The sequence below is a fragment of the Geosmithia morbida genome (assembly GCF_012550715.1).
Source record: "Geosmithia morbida isolate 1262 chromosome Unknown scaffold_17, whole genome shotgun sequence".
NCBI classification, from domain to species: Eukaryota; Fungi; Ascomycota; class Sordariomycetes; order Hypocreales; family Bionectriaceae; genus Geosmithia; species Geosmithia morbida.
This window is the reverse complement of record NW_023336204.1, coordinates 115,696-134,100: the sequence shown is the minus strand read 5'-3', so window position 1 is coordinate 134,100 and position 18,405 is coordinate 115,696. Positions and strand designations below refer to the sequence as shown.

General features: G+C 52.4%; 4 protein-coding genes across 4 annotated transcripts; 2 read left to right on the top strand and 2 right to left on the bottom strand.

Moving 5' to 3' along the window:
- Positions 1-116: 116 nt before the first annotated feature.
- On the top strand, positions 117-6,949 carry GMORB2_3270 (uncharacterized protein; the record flags this gene model as incomplete). The annotated part of the gene is made up of 2 exons (XM_035465246.1): positions 117-876; positions 1,485-6,949. 2 exons carry the CDS (start codon positions 117-119, stop codon positions 6,947-6,949), a joined length of 6,225 nt encoding a protein of 2,074 aa, XP_035318795.1.
- Positions 6,950-7,325: 376 nt separating this feature from the next.
- GMORB2_3269 (ubiquitin-conjugating enzyme E2 J1) lies at positions 7,326-8,400 on the bottom strand (the record flags this gene model as incomplete). The annotated part of the gene is made up of 3 exons (XM_035465245.1): positions 7,326-7,893; positions 7,983-8,280; positions 8,349-8,400. 3 exons carry the CDS (start codon positions 8,398-8,400, stop codon positions 7,326-7,328), a joined length of 918 nt encoding a protein of 305 aa, XP_035318794.1.
- Positions 8,401-9,690: 1,290 nt separating this feature from the next.
- On the bottom strand, positions 9,691-14,091 carry GMORB2_3268 (cation-transporting P-type ATPase 13A3/4/5; the record flags this gene model as incomplete). The annotated part of the gene is made up of 8 exons (XM_035465244.1): positions 9,691-9,974; positions 10,030-10,729; positions 10,784-10,918; positions 10,976-11,391; positions 11,447-11,600; positions 11,666-13,819; positions 13,880-14,014; positions 14,062-14,091. Coding segments are annotated over 8 exons (4,008 nt in total), but the record flags the coding sequence as incomplete, so codon positions are not given.
- A 1,474-nt stretch (positions 14,092-15,565) lies between these two features.
- Positions 15,566-17,194, top strand: GMORB2_3267 (nucleosome assembly protein 1-like 1; the record flags this gene model as incomplete). Its single annotated transcript, XM_035465243.1, has 5 exons — positions 15,566-15,609; positions 15,721-15,800; positions 15,917-16,645; positions 16,738-17,075; positions 17,144-17,194. The coding sequence occupies 5 exons, from the start codon at positions 15,566-15,568 to the stop codon at positions 17,192-17,194; spliced, it is 1,242 nt and encodes a 413-aa protein (XP_035318792.1).
- Positions 17,195-18,405: the final 1,211 nt, after the last annotated feature.

Genomic DNA, 18,405 nt, shown 5'->3' with positions numbered 1-18,405 from the left:
GAGCGCGTCCTCTCCCCGTTGGACGGAAAGACCAGAACGCTACCAAAGATGGAGAGAAGAAGAAGAAGAAGTCGCGGCAGAAAGAAGACGATACACCCAGAGCATTCCGGCGGATAATGGCCATGTCACAAGGCAAGAAGTTCCGGTCTGGCCTTGATGACGGCAACGTTGACATATCGTCAAAGAAGAACAAAAAGAAGAAGGCCGACGAAGAGGAGTCCGAGGCGGATAAGAAGAGAGGTTCTACTGAGGTGCCCAGAATTCGTCCTGGAGAGGACTTCCGATCTTTTGCGGCCCGCGTCGACGCCGCCCTGCCCGTGTCAGGACTGACAAGGAAGACTGTTGTCAAGGACGGCAAGGATGAGCAGGGTAATAAAGTGTGGCGGACGCGCAAGGAGATGAAAATGCACAAGCTCTACGAACAATGGCGGGATGAGGAGCGCAAGATCCAGAAACAGCGCGAGGAGGAGCTAGAGAAGGATGCCGAAAAGGAGCTGGAAAATGACGCCTCGGCCATGACGGCGGCATCCTTCAAGCGCTTGATGGGGCCCGAGGAAGGGGCGACCAAGAAGAAGGGGAAGAAGGGAAGGAGGCGTCGTGGCAGGAACACAGACGATGATGAGGATCCGTGGGCAGAGCTCAAGAAGAAGCGTGCCGAAGCCAAGGTCGGCCTTCACGACGTCGCTGTGGCACCCCCCGAACTCAACAAGAGCAAGACGAGGCAGCTCAAGGTCAAAGATGGAGCGACCGTCGACGTTGACAGCATACCCAAGGCTGCGGGCAGTCTGGCACGTCGTGAGGAGCTCCAGCAGCAGAGGAGCGACGTGCTCGAGGCGTATAGGAAGATTCGGGAACACGAGCAGGCAAAGCTCACAGGTGCGCGCAAGGCATAATCGCGCACAAGCCTGACCTTACTTGCGAGATTTATGTGGAATTTCTTCACTGTATATAGTACCTTATAAAAATAGAAAAGAGACAGACGAAGAAAACAAAGCAAGAGGGAAAAAAAAGAAACCCATCAGCACAGTGATTGTCGCGGAAGGGAAAGTTGTGATTATGTAATAAAATCCGAATTCAACTTTCGTATGCAGGCTGTGACGCGCCCTGCATCTTTGACTCCCCACTCGGGCCACTCCCCCTCCCCCACTTCGTCATTCTAAAAAAAATTGTCCTCGACGTGCATCAGTTTCTTCATCGCGTGCGTTCGAATCCGCTTCGATCAAAATTTAAATTCGTTTTTTTTTCTCTCCGAAAACTCTTACTATGAGGCCACCAGTGTGAGAAACATGATGGCATGGGACCTGGAAGAGCTGATTGCCAACTTGTTGATGGTCATTTCGTGCGCTGGTGAGCGAGGTATGTATCTCATATCATCCGGCACTTCTTTCATCTCGGCACTCCAACTCCCTGTTCTGCTTCTTCCTCATTCGATCATATATACCATATTTCAGCGAGTCAGCTACTGACAATATCCCATTGCACAGGATGTTCTGTCCCCGAACTACTGCGGGCTATCCGCCAAAATTTACATGACGGCCATGATGTTCAGGACAAGTATGTCGTTGATATTGGAGAATCTATCACTATTTGGGCCTGGATTGTTCGAAGGCAAGATGTATCTCTGGGTCCGGATAGGAAATACAATCATCTCGGCCTTGAAGATGTCTTGCAACTTTCGGGCTTCTCCACTGCTCCTCAAGATGGGTCATTATCACTGGAGGGCCTCGTCTTCCCCAAGGACATGAGGGCTGTTGCGGCCCAGGATGCAATGTGGGAATCCATCACTGGACATGGTGTCGACTACCGCCGCGTCCCAAGATCAGAGTGGCTTCTGCTCTTGGGGATTGCGTCTACCAAGGCCGATGGAATTCTGCAGGGCGACCTCGGTCGCCTGGTAGATCAAGACAAGCGATCCGTCCCAAAACGAACGGACGCTCTGGTCAAGAAGGGCTACATCATCAAACGAACCACCCTCGTCAGGAAAATGAAAACAAGCAAGATGTGGCTTGTACAATTTGCACCTCCACTCATCAAGGAAGGTGAGACCGTTGATGGGCCGACGACAGCCGGCATGGACCTCTCCCATGCTTTTCTCACTGCCAATATCGACCCTGTGCCTTGGCACCATCGGTGGACCGGTGAGTCAGTCGACTACATAGCACTTGCCACGACAATCATGGCTATCGCCAAGGCATGGGGTGTCGTTCGACTGCACGACGTCAAAGCGAAGCTGGCTGTCCTCGAACTGCGGTGGCAGATGAGGGTCATCTCAAAGACCTGTCGCTTTCTCAATGGACGGGGAAATATTCAGTATGTCGCAGCGAGACTGGACGAAAAGGTTTTCAAGGACTGCATCAAATATGTCCGAGACATGGACCCCCAGGACTGGACCATGTACCTGGCCACCGGCAAGCGAGGTTCGACAAACTCCCCGGACGACTTCGACGGCCCAGGGCAGCTTAACAGCAGCTTGTCAGTTTTGGCAACGTGCCCACCATGGACCTCTGAGGAACCCCTCGCCCAGTATGTTAGCAGGATGGCCCGGTTCATGAAAGGAGCAGGCCTTACGAATCCAGATATCTACTCTCTAACCCTTGGCTCTTCCTTTACTCGGTTCATCGCATCCTTGACTTCAGCAATGGCCTCATCAACAATCCAGCCGCGCCATCTAAGACATCTCCAGCTCAAGAGTGAGCATGTTCGTGTTGGAAAGGTGGCCTCTTACAAGTATTCTATTGCATCCGACGCCGACGCAGTTATTCCGCCGGAACTGGTCTGGCCCAATGCCACACTGGCTGGCTCATATGGCTTCGGGTCTCACCAATTCAAGAAGGCAGAAATCAATGGCGCCACTTGCCTGTCCAGAATATGCAAGTCGAAAACTTCCCTACGCAAGAAGCGCGGCAGACCTAGGACCCAGAAGCCCGAACCTCGGGATACCAACCATGAATTGGAAGACCAACCACAACAAGCTCCAGATGTCGAACAACCAGATACGGTCACCGAGGAGCCTGTTGCTCCTGTTGAAGCAGGAGTAGACACTTGGCAAGTCAAGGACCAATCAGAGCCCCCACTGGAAGAGACTACTGTCGATTCCGAAACGGTGGATGTTACGATGGAGAATATGCCAGTAGCTCCCACCGATGCATTGGAACTCAAGGAAGAAGCCCCAGATGGCGAGCCTGAGATTTCCGGGGCAGTTTCCGCCGATGAGGGCAACGCAAGTGGCGTTGTTAAAGCAGACGAAGTGTCATATTCCGGCCGCAGGCGTGAACAAGGCCGTGGAAGAGGCCGGGGAAGAGGACGGGGTCGTGGCCGTGGAAGAGGGGGGCGCGGTACTTCGCAGGCAGACAACTCAGTATCGTCATCCAGAGCATACAAGTGCGAAACGTGTGGTGGCTCCTGGAAGAATGGCATTGGTCTCAAGTATCACATCGAAAAGTCGAAAACGGCTTGCAACCCGTCTTATGACCCCAAGAGCGAGATAACCAAGGTGACCAGGCACCTGAAAGCCGAGACCCCACGCGAAACCACCCCTGCTGAGCCTACACTATCTGGAGAATCGTCTCAAGTACAAGAAACCAGTACGAGGAGAGATCCCCAGCCCAGACCATCCCCATCGGCTTCGAGGATCTCGAGATTGAAGAAGTCTATTATCCGGAGAAATTCTGGCACTCCTGACCGACCCTCAACGGCAGACTCTTCCATCCGCAATTACTCGCCAAGAGTAGAGAGACCACGGCGTTCGGATAGTATCAAACGTGACATCATTTCCGCTTTCTCCACCCCCCAAATAGGACAAGGGATTCTGCTTCTAGGAAGCGAGACGAGGAAGCATAATGCCTTTGACTTGACGCAGAGTCGCAAGGGAACTCCTTTTGCCAAAATGGTTGGAGACGAATCCCACAATGCTGCTCTTACGACTCGACTAGATCCTATGGAAGGCATTGAGGCACAAGCCAACGGCGACTCTAATGATACAGGTGCCAAGGCCGAGCTGCTCCCTGAAGCTTCGACAAATCTGCAAAGCAGGCCCCTTACGCCTACGCAGCCTGCTGTGAAAACCATGACCAGGTGGGAGAGGAATGGGCGGGTTGGAGAACTGATCAACATGTTACTGTCAGACCACAATGGGGTATACCCTGGCGGGGAAGCTCTATCACGAACCTTGCGGGTTCTATGGGACAAGGTGTTTCCTTCGGAACCATGCCCTACCTTCAAGGAATTTCATGCTGGTCTCCGCTGGCTTCTCGGAAGAAATGAGGTGGCAGAGCACTTTCATGCCTTCCGTGCGCGCAACGGCATCTTTGCAAAGGGTCTGGTCATCAGCCAGCCTGGCATCGATGCCTTTGCACCTGAGATGATGGAGCTTGTGGAAAAGATCAAGGATGTGCACCCCAAGCCATACATACCAGATCAAGTACTGTCTAGCGGAGGCTTTGGCCTCCATCCCGACGAAGACTATGTTCACAGCAGACGTCCTCTTCCCAGTGTCATTTCCATTCTAGACGCTCCCGTATACGCGGCGCAGGTTGCGGCAAAGAGAGGACCCGAGGACTCGGAAGAGGACAGCAGGGACAGGAAACGGCGACAGAAGAGAGCACCATCCGGCAGAGGACGAGGAAGAGGCGGCAGCTTTGGATGGATTTCTGAAGTGCATAGGGCTGCTCGGGGAGACGTATCTCAGGGCATGGGACCACTCATTGGCTCTCATACTGCATCGAAGCTACACTTTTTGGAGCCTAACATGTATCTGGAAGACGAACCTCCCGGGAACTTGCCAGAAGCAGCCCTCGGCAAAGATGTGCTCTTGTTGAAGGACATTGAGAAACTTCTACGACAACAAACCGTTTCCCTGGACGGAGAATCTCTACCATCATTTATAGTCCCCTCGGGCTTCATAACATGCTTCGGAGTTGGTACCTGGCCTAATCTCGACGTACGCTTCTTCGAGGAGTGTGGCGCAAGTCTTAGCCTACAGGGCTGGTTCCCCACCACCCAGTGGCTCGCCTGGGCAGGTATCAACGATGAGATTGACAAGAGGGCTGGATCCAAGGCATCCCAGGGCTTGTACAATACTGACCCAGGGGAGTTTGAGCACCAGCAAGCTTTTGTTGATAGGCTGAAGGCCTGCCTCGAGACAGAGCTTGCATGGGCCGAGGGCTTCGTCTGTGCGCCTCTCGGGGCAGCTGGTCCTCACAACATGTTTGTCCACTTTTCATACAACAATGTAGAGGATCAGAGGAAGCCGGGCGATCTCGCATGGCCTGATGATGGTCAGTTGTCCTTGGACAGTATCGGCAACCTCGTTGATTCGAGTGTTCATGACTCGTCTTCTAGCGACGATGAATTCGATATGAGCTCAGGACCACTCCTCAGGAGAGGCCGACGAGGTCGCGTGAAAGGATCACGGGGTAAGAAGAACGCCCGCCGTCAAGAACCACGGAAGCGGGTGGTCCTCATGCGGAGACGCCTCACTGCTCTTCCAGAAGGAGTGCGAGACCAAGCGTTGGACGCAGAGGAGTGGTCCATGATTCATGATGACCGTGGCGGCGGTGATTCTGTCGGCAACCCGGATGAAGTCCTGGCTGCCATCATTGCTGTCCGCGCCTTGCTCGGTGGTATCGACAGGTCGATCGACTGGGGACTCCTCGTGCGGCTATTTCCGGACGTAGAACTGGACAACCTCCGCAAATTCTGGGTCAGCACACACAAGACACAGACTGCGTATATCGCCAAGTACACGCGTGGATTCCATGAAAAATTTATCCTCGCCTGTGAAAATGAGGTGCTACCCATGATTGACTTCGATAACCCTCTCGACTACGACTGGGATTACTTGATCAAGTGGACCATGGAGATACCCGGCCAAGAAGACATCCACATCCCATCAACGAAGAAAAAACTCCGGGAGAAATACATCATTGAGGATGTCAAGTCCACAGAAGTTGACTGGAGAGAAAAGTTCTTTCACGTCCAATGCTCTACCTATGGCAGACTTGAGGTAGTCACGTCGGAACCGGGCACCGTCTCTATTGGCCGCGCCGGAGAACAGCACATCCTTGTTGACGATACCGAGGTGGCGCGATCGTGGATCAGATCTCTCTGCTACACCAGCGAAATTCAGTATAGGCCCTCAGACATCAAGAAGGAACTCCTGAAGTTTTGTCAAGGCGACTCCAAGCAAGCGGCAGCACTTCTCAAGACCGCCATCGACCAGCTAGCTGAGCAGAAGGTGATTCATAAGAGCAAGCCGTCTGCCCTTGGCGGTCGTCCGTATCGCCTTACAGAGTGGTACGTAAGTTCCCTTGCCAAGCTCTCCCACTGGGCCAAGTACGAGGAGGCTCGCGCCTTCAAAGCACAGCTCGACGCTGCCCACCGCCGTCGCGAGTCGCTGAAGGTTCCGTACGCCGTAACCGACGGTGCAATGATGGCTCTGGCCAATATGAGCGCCCACGGGCGAGTCAGACTGGCAGCTGTTGACGTTCCCTATATACCCTTTGGCTTCGAGCCAGGTAACTACGAGAGTCGCAAGTTCCCCAAGTCGTACTACCACTTTGGCCTCGAGGCCGTGCCCACCGACACGTACCTATGCAATGAGGACATTGATACGCTGCGCAGCGTGAAACAGGAGTCTGTGCCAACGCAGGGACCCAGCCGTGCACTTCCTCAGTGGGTGGACTTCTTCGGCCAATGCAGCGTGCCGCGGTGGTGCGAGGTACTCGGCGCCGTGTGTTTCGCCTACTCTACGCGGGGAGATATGACACTATCCACTCTGCGTAGTGCTCTGCAGCCCGTCGTGGAGGAGTTTGAACTACGGATGATACTAGAATGGGGTAGCAAGACAGGGGTTCTTGAGGAGGCGCCACACGGACGGGGGATGACGGTGGGCGAGTGGTGGTGGTTGGCTGTGCCATGGCAGAAGAAGAGAGATGTTGTCGCCGTTTGAGGATATGGAAACTGTACTAGTTGACTGAGATCAAGGGCGCGGATAGAAGGAGTGTAGAAATACATGTATGCATCGTAATACCCATGGGAGACTTGGAAAGTAGCAAACCCCAAACCCTAAGGCTGAATGGTACGTTGGATTGTACCCGGTAATAATCAAACAGTAGCATACAATCGATCTTTGCTTTACGCTCCCGGTGCTAGCCAATGCTCCGCGTGCTATCCTCTGTCCCAACTAACTCAGATGAATTTCCAGAATAAGAGGGAGGGAAACAGGCATGAATATGAAATAAACTCCCAAGAACAAAAGACGCCAGGTAGAATTGTACAGGAAAAGAAAGGGAAAAGAGATATATAACGCATAATGAGACTCGTCCTCAAGCGCCAAACATGACCTTGATGACTAGAGCTGCAAGCACAACCACGAGACCGACAATGAGCCGGTCAATCCATATGGGCACCCCGTTCTGCGGGTCACGCATCATCATGTTTACGGCGGGACGGCTCTGCGGCTGCCAATGCGCGGCGGGTATTGTGCGAGTCGGCTGGGGTACAGCCTGCGCCGGTCGAGGCGAGAGAGGAGGAGGGTGTTCCGCGATATTTGAGGGGGCGCTATGGTCAGTGCCGTTAGGCGGCGTCGGATGAGAAGAGGAGGCCGCGTTGGTATCGGATGTGTCACCACCAGCCTGGCTCTTGTTTTCGGGTGTGCCGCCCATCTGGTCCTTGAATCCCATGCTCAGCTCCTCGGGAATATCGACATCCTGGCCGTCAGTGTCGGCCTCCTTGGCCCGCTCTTCGCACTCCCTTATGATCTCGGCGTTCGTCTTGGCACATCCAGGACACCTGAACGAATGTGACTCGGTAGCTAGGCGTCGACGGACTTCCTCGGTCGTATCGTACCCGCCGAGTTGGCCATGGGCGTCAGTTTCCATGAAACTTCGGAGTCTGGATCATGCCGTTAGTACACAAAGAGAAGGAGAAATGGAGCCAAATGGTCAATATTATAGTAAAGGAGGATATATTTTAAAACGTACGCGACGATAGCGGTGCGAATTCCCCATGCTGGCTGCCACGTCTCCTCGTGATGGCCACTAATGCTCAGACAGATCTCGCGGTTGGCCTCGAAGCGGCCGTTGGGGGTCATGAAGCGGAAGCTTGGCGGCCGAAGCGGGTATGTCGAAGGTAGTATTATACGTCCATGGTACAGGCCGTCGCTGTAGGCCGAGTGGGGGGGACCGCGCAGGGTGAAGTGCCATTCGAATAGGTCTGTCTCGAGAGGCTCGGCTGTGTAGTCTGGCGACGGAGTCGAGGTGAGCTCAGCGGCTTCGCGCACTGCAGATTCGTTATTATCAGTCTAGTCTCTCTCTTTAGAAAATAATTCAAGGTATGCGTGAGCTAACATATGCGCTTTATCGTTGGCGACTTTGTGCGTGACTGGGGTGTGGATGCCATGGTTAACAGAGGAGCTTCTCTTGGACTCGAGCAGCTTTAGATGTAGGAAGGGCAATGATGGCGTGGCATTGAGTCTCCGAAAGAGTAATAGACACAGCAGGGTTTGGTCCAAGCGCTCCCAAGTAAATAATAGAAGAGAGGAAGCCCTTGTCGTGTGGAGTTATCGGGGCGACGTTTGGCGGCAGCTTGGACGGTTCAATCAATGGTGTTTGAGTATCCGAAGTTGGTCAAACGTGGCCTGCCCCTCCAAGCAGGTGCAAGTGCTTGGTTTTGGTGTATTATGGCATCACTATACGTACCTAGTGGAGGGAGCCACGGCCCACCAATGGGCTCCTTCCCCCACACCGTCTCTCTCCATATTATATAATCGATCATCCTGGCCATTCATAGCGCCCCATTTGCCATTACTAACAATTTACCCCGGGTAAAGTCGCCCCAGCTTCAATCCACATCGTCTGTCCCGAACCCCAGGAATTGAATAGAAAACAACGACCAGGACAAACTTCCTTGGGCATGTACGTTGTGAACCCGGCTCAGGAACCCTCCATCAAAGAACATATACTCCCTACGGACACTGATAGCTGACTTCCCCAGTCCAATTCTTACCGTTCACAGAACGAAAGCCTCCCTCTTCCTCTACGAGCGCGCGACCCGGCAACTCCACAAATCATGGGTCCCCCCAAGCCTCCGCATCCCCATGTTCCAGGCATCTACAGGTACACTGCCACTGCTCTCGGAGCAGGCATGTGGTTCTGGGTGAGTCGATACTTGTTGCGAGCTCGTAGCTGTTGAAAACGACCTTTGCTAACACGAATGAACAACGCGCAGTTGATGTATCGGGCCAAGAAGGACGGTAAGTAACACCCTTGTGAGAACGCATGATAGCTCCTGAGCACCAGCTAACTCTTCCTGTGCCTCAGGTCCCGTGTTGATGGGCTGGAAGCACCCTTGGGACCACTAGTGGCTTTAGATTCGAAGTCGCGATTAGAGGAGGAGGGACTGGTGTACAGATATATCTGCTTTTCGTTGACCGCAATTCAACAAGCTTATCCTGTTTCCTCTCGCTCTGTTTGGCGTAACGCCTTCTCCCTGGAGAAAACCCACACACCGTTGGCACACGAATGTCCCCGACCATATGTTCAATCGACTCAATCATGGATAAATCACCACTTCATAGCTCTTAACCAAGAATCAGCGGTTTATTTTGCTATGTTACACAGGGCCATATCTAGTGTCTTCCTCAACTGCATGTCCAGGCGGGTACCGTCCGTTCATATAGAGCACCATGCCCTACATACGCATGCTCTCATCAATCATCTTGTACTTCTTGCGTTCCTTCGTCTTGCCGGTAATCCTCACCTTTGCATGTCCCAGAAACTTGGCCAAGTGCAGCGACACGTATCTTTCGTACACCCAACCTAGGACGAGGTATGCTAGACCCAGTCCGACAAGGATGAGTTTGAAGCTTGTGCTCGTCTTGCTCAACTGCATCACGTTCTTCACCCAGTGAGCAGGAGCCGCAACCATGTAAACCGTTACTGTAAACGCCACTGCCACTGTCATGGTGAATGGCCCTGTTTATGTTAGCTTTTTTCTATGTATGATAACAAAAGACAGGTATGTTCTTACAGTTCTCGGCAGTCCGCTCTCTGAACGGAGCACCCGCATTGAGGATAACAGCGGACATTATGTACTCAAAGCACGAGGTGAGGAACAACACAGTGTTCTCTGTGTTCTTAATGTTCTCTTCGAGGGACGGATCTGGCCCCTTATACCACGGCTGCTTCTTAGCAATTGCATACGGAACAGCCTGGGTGACAGCACAGAGAACCATGAGACCCAACAGCGGTGTTAGAACTTTGCGTGAGACTAGGTCTGCCGTGGGCCTCTTCTTGTGCAACTTTAGTGCCGGGCCGGACCATCCCATGAAGATGGCCAAGGGCAAGATAAGGGCCAGGTCGATGAAGAGGAACTGGAAGTCGCCGAGGTTGGACGCCTTGGCGTACAGGAAGCTAACGGACGTAAACTGGATGGTCGAGTACAGGCTCATGTACTTGAAGCAACTAAAACTCGTCACCAGTGAGGCACGCCCTTCCCTGATAACCTCGAGCACGCATCGGATGTCGAAGACTCGCGACGTAAAGGGCGCTGCAACTGATGCCTCAGCCTCGGAAAGCGAGATACCCACGTCGGCGGCCTTGAGGGCGCCGCAGTCGTTGGCTCCGTCTCCGCAGAAACCGCAGGTGAAGTCAATGCTCTGCAGCTTTTCAACAAGCTCATGCTTCTCATCGGGAGACATACGAGCAAACACCTTTCCGCGTAGGAGCATCTATAGAGTCACGTCAGTGCAAGCTCCCTAAAAGGATCTCGTGGGGTAACGTACTCTGTGTAGTATCTCCGGCGGCGCATAGTCTACTATCCACCTGAAAGCATCTCCGCTAACGGCCAAGGAATAATTTCGGAGATTAGTAATGTCGTAGGGAAGCGAGGCATCGCATTGTGGGGGCACTGGCAGCGGCTGTGGCTTGTTAGTACACATAAGTAGCAAATATGGATAGGCATATGAGAAACGTACCATAAGCGTGTTACTATCCAAGGTGAAACGGTTGTCGTCAACGCTTTCCCATTTCAACTCAGCCTTCGGATCACGCAAGTCACCTTGGACGAAATGGGGAACGAAGCAGTGGGCAGTCCGATCCATTAACCCACTCTCGCGACCGACGCTGATGGCGGTGAGAATATTGTCTCCCGTCACCATTATGGAACCAATGTTTGATTCAGTAAGCTCCTTCAGAACACCAGCTGTGGTTGGCTTCAGCTTGTTCTCGAAGATGATGAAGCCGACAAAGTTGAGGTCGCTCTCAACCTCAGTTCGAGTCATCTTTTGTGCCTTGACCCAACTCAGCTTCTTGAGGTGTCTCGTAGCACAGCCAATGACTCGGTAGCCCTTGTGAGTGTAGTAAGAGAGGCGCTGTTCATAATCGCTCGGGACTTAGTTCCTTGTTAGATGTGCTATTCGCAAGATTAGTAGTAGGATAATGCTTACAACTTTCTGGACGGCAAATCTTATGCATCGCCTCGGGGGCACCTTTGACATAGATATCACCGCTCTTCCCTCCGAACCGGCGGATAATGACACTGGCACGTCTGAGATGGGATACAAACTCAAATGACTTCAAGACACCCAGTTCGAAAGAAGCCTTTTAAAAGAGCTGTTAGCTTTGGAACCCCAAATGTGCATATTTTTGGGGCGAGAGTGACTTACATCTGGCGGACGGGCTACCGAGGGCGCAAGTCCTCCTTGTTCTTCGTCTTCCGCGTCTCCCGATATCTGCTTGCCTTCTTCGAAAGTCCATCCGGTAAACTCGAACATTTTCTGGTCTAGAGGATCGCCCACAAGTTCCCCGTCGACGGACCGAAGAGAGTGGCAAGTAGCCATTGTGTGTAATACAGCGGTCAATGCATTGTCAGGTCCAATGTTTGATTGCTCTTGAGCCAAAGCTTGGCTTTCGGAGATCACCTCACTGAAGCCATCAGTTCCCCGGACGACGCGGACTCCAAGAACATCAAGACCGTCCTCAGTCAAAGTACCAGTCTTGTCAAAGCACATAACATCGAGTTTACCGCCAACGTTGACCCTTTGGGGGCTAATGCAGAAAATCTGCTTGCCCTTAAGACGGCTGAGTGCAAAGTTGGTGCCGATCGTAAGGGTAGCTGGCAAAGCCGGGGGTACGACAATGGTGATCAGGTCGAGAGCGCGAATGACAATGGTGTGCCATGGGACTCCGAGGTTGACAAAGTTGACGAATGAAGCGATGAAACCGATGATGGCGATGATACCCATGACACTGATGTATCTGAAAGAGTCTCGATAAAACTTGAAGCCGGATGGTTTGGGAAAGAGCATGGAGCGGACCAAGGCGCCCTTTGTCGTATTAAATCCGGTCCTCACAACGAGAGCCAGTGCCACGGCGTCGCCCCCCTGATCTTCCTGTGGTCGACGCGTACGGATAATTTTCGTCCCACAGAAGAGGAAGTGGCGTGCCGTCTCTGGTGAGACTGACGAAGCCTGGAGATTCATGTTCCTGAGGACTTCGTCGTTGGCTGGGACCTTGGACACTGGGACAGACTCCCCTGTCAACATGCTCTCGTTAACAATACTGTCGCCACTGAGCAAAAGACTGTCGGCAGGGAACTGTGTAAGGTTCGGGTCGCTGACTTCATATATATCGCCGGGGACAAGGTCACTAGATGAATGGTATCCCCAGAATCCGTTCTGCAGAACACGGACGTCGCATTCAAATCGGGATATCTCGCGCAGGCGCCGCATGGTTGCCTTTGTTTCGATCAAGGTGGTTGCAATGGTGCCCACAGAGATGACAAATATGCAGGCCGCATAGTAGTAGTATGAGTCCAGAGACCAGAGAGTAAGACTGGCGACCTGGAATATGTAAAACGGATGAAAAACTTCATCTACCAGGAGTTGACTGGTTGATTTTTGCTCGATATCGATGAGGTTCCTCCCGAAGAGAATTCCGCGTATACTCTTTTCGTCGTTATCTAACCCAGTTCTTGCAACCTGGACATCGGTCCACTCTGGGTCCTTCCAGCCACTAGACAGAACAAACTTGTCCTTGAGCTGGTGGTAGCAAAGTCGGACGTAGCGATAGTCCACCGTTCGGAGGTCGTCCACGAGAGGATCAGCCTCGTCGTCAAAGTCATTCCCGAGCATCTTTTCGTTCAGTCCGAAAATAGATGACAGCGGGCGGCCATACGATTGCGTTCGGACCTTGATGATGGCCATTTCAGCCCATTCGTTCTCAATGACGACCCAGTCGCAGTCGCGTAGTGGACAATTCTGGCCGACAAGAGCAATGTACCATCTTGGGAACCAACGCAGAAGCAGGTACCCCAGACCGCCAGTACATATACAAATGCAAATGTAAGCCAAAAACCTCAGAAAGCTGGTGCGAAATCCAGCAATAACAATAGTGAGGTCCTCGTTCTTCATATGAATTTTCTGGTTGGTGCGCATCGGGAAACGGGAGCTCTGCTCTGTGACTGTGCTATCCCGCCTGAGGAGGTGATCATGGACTGATCTGCGTGAAAGGGTTGACGAAGTTCTTCGAAGAAAATAGTCTTCCGAGGCGTCGTAGTCTTGTTCCGGGTAATCGTGTTCGTAGTCTACGATCCCAAATTCAAAATCGCTGACATCGTCGGTACTGCGCTGTCGCCTGTAACTGCTGCCATCGTTAAAAATGGAGCCTGCGCCGGATTTCCGGTCTGAGTCTTGTTCTTCTTCGTCTCCCTGGTCCTCGCTATAGTACACAAAACTAACAGTCGAATCGGCTCGGGGTCGACGGTGAGAAAAGGCAGAGACACTTGTGGGGAGACTCTCGGCGACAGGGCCGGCGTACAGCTGCAGGTAGCCGGTCAGCGCCAGACAAAATAATATTAAGCGTTAGCCGAGGACACGTACCTCGTCATGTGCCATCTCGACATCTTCAAAGACACTCGATGTGCTTTGGTTAGAATTGAGGCGGTAAAGCCCATTCAAGTGCCCGTTAGCAGCTCCATTTCCACCGCCTTGCGATCTTCCAGGGCGTCGTCGTCCCTGGTGGGACGAGTCATCGCCAACATCCATCGGACAGAGATTGTCACCGATGTTCTTCCAGACGTGACATTAGATGACCTAGAAGGTAGTCAAAGTATAGAGTGTCGTATAGGTTCGATATGAGAGGAGAGGAGATGCGGCAGGGGTAAATGGGGGCGTTATCTGCCGTCGCAGTCAGTGTCACAAATGTTTCCAGGTCTTCGAAGCATCGACGACAGTGGTGTTGATGTCATGTAATGGAGGGTTTTTTCTTACCCTGCAGCGCGGTGGAAAGACACGGCGCGACCCCTCCTCATTCGTACGGGGAAGAGCAAAGCCCACCGACTGAGGTATAACGAGCCAAGGAGTAATAATAATACATGCTCCACTGATACCAGGCCACCAGTGTCGTAAATCAACAAGCTCTACACTAAATAAAACGGCAATAGTAATTTTTGCTACAACTCTCCCTTGCGGGCGCTTCGGTGCTAGTTGTTACTTCCATGTTGGATAATGGGGTTGTGTACAGCAACACCACGTCGTTCCGTCGTGAATAACAAGTACCGGGGTGCCACATAGATGGGAACGCCACAGCCATCTTCTGGACGTTTTCTATACTCATAAATTCACTCGTAGACTGTGGAGGGAGAAACCAGGCGGAGCAAATGCCCCCTCCCTCTATTCGTCTCCATGCAGAAAGTATCGCGGGGGGGGCGAGGAGATAGGTAGGGTCAACGAATATCGAAGACACGCACCCACACCCACAGAGTTCCACCGGGAGGGCAAACAAGCCGCCACCACCATCACCTGCGGGTTTCTGCCGTGAAGCCACCCACAAAAGGTGTAAAGACAAGTTGCTCGCAAATTATGCCCTGACCGCTATTACTACCTAATAGTACAGATTGCTAGACAGGCTGAGGGGCCTGCTGCAACTCCATGTGCGTGTATGTATGAACGAGTATATATACGTGTAATGCAGGCATTATAAGTGCTTTGTTGGGCAAGGAGGCACCACCAAACGCCCTAATACTGGTTATGATAACACAAGTAACAGGAATTTCCAGGTGCGACGTAATGATATCAGTGTAAGATTGATCCCGTGGAAGGAAAGAACGACCTTAGGACAGTGTTAACGTTGAAACTCCGTGCGTGCACTTTCTAAATTCGATCCTCTTTTTACTAAGTCAGTGCTTGTGCGTAGTAGTATGAAATATTTGCACCTGGTCTAGATCGCTCAACAAGCTTGGATGTGCGCATAGTCAGTGCCAGTGCCTTTCTGTAGGTGGCCCGCTGCCAGTACGCCCGAGCACAGCCTGTCAGTATTGCACACTACGGTCGAGTAACTAACTCAAGCCAGAGCTGGCCTGGCCCAGCAGGTGGCCTGGCTGGCTGCGTGCAGCGGCGGTCGGACGCCAGCCCAAATTTTTTTTCGACCGGGTGTTCGCCGCCCCCCCACCAAAAATTCCCAATGCCATAGACCGCCGCCTCTCCAACTTCTCTCCTTCATCCCCCCAAAACCTTCCCAAATCATCACTCGTTTCGATACCGCGCGCTCTCTATCAATCCATCAACATGGCTGAGCCCATCCGAGGAAAGCGTCCAGAGACGACGGCGCCGTAAGTTCCATCTCTGCTCGACGCGTCGATGAACCTGCCCCAACATATACTACACAACCCCCCCGACCGATGGATAATACATGGATACATACTGATTACCCCACCTCATAGTACACCCCAAAACACACCCGCCAACAACGCGCCCATCTCTTCTCACGCCCAGCAGCCGGGTGTCTCCAGCATCAAGGAGGGTATGTCAACCGTCTTTCCGTCTTTCCATCTATCCCGGCCAACCCACTCATCTCTCCCATTTATCATACTCTGTCTTTTCCGCCGAGCTATGTTTTGTTGACCCCCGCCACCGCAGAGGACATGGACCGTGCCGCTGCCGCTTCCATCTTTGCCCAGAACCCCCATCTCGTGTCGATGATTCAGGGTCGTCTCGGCTCTCTTGTCGGGCGCTCCTCTGGCTACGTTGAGTCGCTCCCTGCCCCGGTCCGCCGCCGAGTCTCTGGTCTCAAGGGTCTCCAGAAGGAGCACTCCAAGCTCGAGGCCGAGTTCCAGCAGGAAGTTCTCGAGCTCGAGAAGAAGTACTTTGCCAAGTTCACCCCGCTCTATGAGCGCCGTTCCGAAATTGTCAACGGATTCGTCGAGCCCACCGAGGAGGAGGTCAAGGCTGCTGAGGAGGACGAGGACAACGAGAACGAGCAAAAAGAGGATGAATCCGCCTCCAAGACTGAGGAGAAGAAGAGCGACATCCCCGAGGATGTTGCGGGCATTCCCGAGTTCTGGCTGTCGGCCATGAAGAACCAGGTCTCGTTCGCTGAGATCATCACGGATCGCGATGAGGCTGCCCTCAAGCACCTCACCAACGTCCGCATGGAGTACCTCGACGTCCCTGGTTTCCGCATCATCTTTGAGTTCGCTCCCAATGAGTTCTTCTCCAACAAGACCCTCACCAAGACCTACTACTACCAAAGCGAGATGGGATACGGCGGTGACTTCATCTACGACCACGCCGAGGGTGACAAGATCGACTGGCTTCAGGGCAAGGACCTGACGGTCCGCGTTGAGGCCAAAAAGCAGAGAAACAAGAGTGAGTACAACATATCTGGAGCAACTATTATTTGAAAAAAAAAGAAGAAATTATTGGATATGTGGCAATACTAACATTTCTCCGATTACTAGCTACCAAGCAGACTCGCATTGTCAAGAAGTCAGTTCCCACTGAGTCCTTCTTCAACTTCTTCTCCCCGCCCCAGCCCCCCAAGGACGAGGATGAGGAGGATAACGAGGATGTCGAGATCGCCTCGGACATCGAGGATCGCCTGGAGCTCGACTACCAGCTTGGTGAAGACATCAAAGAGAAGCTCATTCCCCGCGCCATCGACTGGTTTACTGGAGAGGCCCTGGCCTTTGAGGAGCTTGATGACGATGAGCTCGAGTCTGGCGAGTTCGAGGACGAGGACGAGGAGGATGATGACCTGAGCGAGGACCACGACGAGGAGGAGGAGACCGACGAGGAGGTAAGTGCTGTAAGGGGAATGAAAAGCGCCTCACAATTACAACTCGAATGCTGACCAATATTGCATAGGACGGTTCTGGCAAGCCTAGGCAAGAGGCTGCTGAGTGCAAGCAGAGCTGAATGGGCGGTGACATGATTCGTAATGGGAAATGGCTCGCCGACGCCACCTGATGGGACGGCAACAGCTCAACCCCGAGCGCTTCCATGCTCATAAGTCTACGAGGAAGTTGTCGTGGGGAGATCTGCTTTTGTAAAAGAAGAGAAGAAAAAAAAAACAAAGTTCAGTCCTCGCAGTACGACAACCGGGGTTGGCTGGGGTGCAACGAGTCTGTAATAGCAAATGGAGACGATTTATGGCAGAGCTTCAGTTCGAGGTGCTACTAGACGGCAACGTGAGTGCAAGTCACTCCAGAGTTTTATTTCTTTATTTTATGTTAACAGTTGGGTACTAGTTAGGTACTGCAATCGGATTTATTGGGCACTGAGAACTCAAAATAGGAAGTTATAACAGAGTGAATGGTGAGGTGAAGCCTGTTACATGTGATTTACATGAAATATTATCATAGGTACCATTACTACTGCTGGTCACATGAAACGCTTGCGCAGGCTCTGAGCCTAAACCAGACTTGGATCAGTAAATTACTCCGTAATAAAACGCAATGCTACATGACGCCTACGCTGGCCTGTAGATACTATCCAATATGAGCTGTATACAACGCACGGGCAACACTGCTACAAGGAATTCTCGGAGACTACGTAGGAAGCTGCATGACCTGGCTGGCAGATAAACCAAGCTCCGGATGCGACGGTGCATTGACTGTTCTGCCAGCCACAACCTCGTACAGAAGAGAACATAAAAGTCGGAAGGCGGAGTAGAAAAAATCCGAGGTCAACGAGATGCCCTTTACGTAATGTCCATGGGTGCGGGATGGGATGGCATGCATAGCGCTACAGAGGGCTTGCGGTACTGCCTAAAGAAGACATATAATGGTGCGAATATGGTACGTAGAGGGGATGGGGTGCCATAAAAGGTGCGGGCAAAAGGTGGGGATTGTGTCATCGGGGTGTCACTTTCGCACAACGCACAATGGAGGGGTAAAATAATACACTCTTTTGTTTTCTCTTTCTTTTTCGTGGTTTGAACTGCCACGAGTTGTACATTCTCCTGGTAGAAATACACAGATATATTGTAGGGAGCAAGAAGAGACGAACATGAAATCATGAAATCATAGCAGAAGTATTAACACCGCTGTAATGTGGTTAGCGGTACAAGCAGTGAATGTCCATGGATCCGACACCCGCAAGCCTGTCAATGACGCGGGGCAAATAGG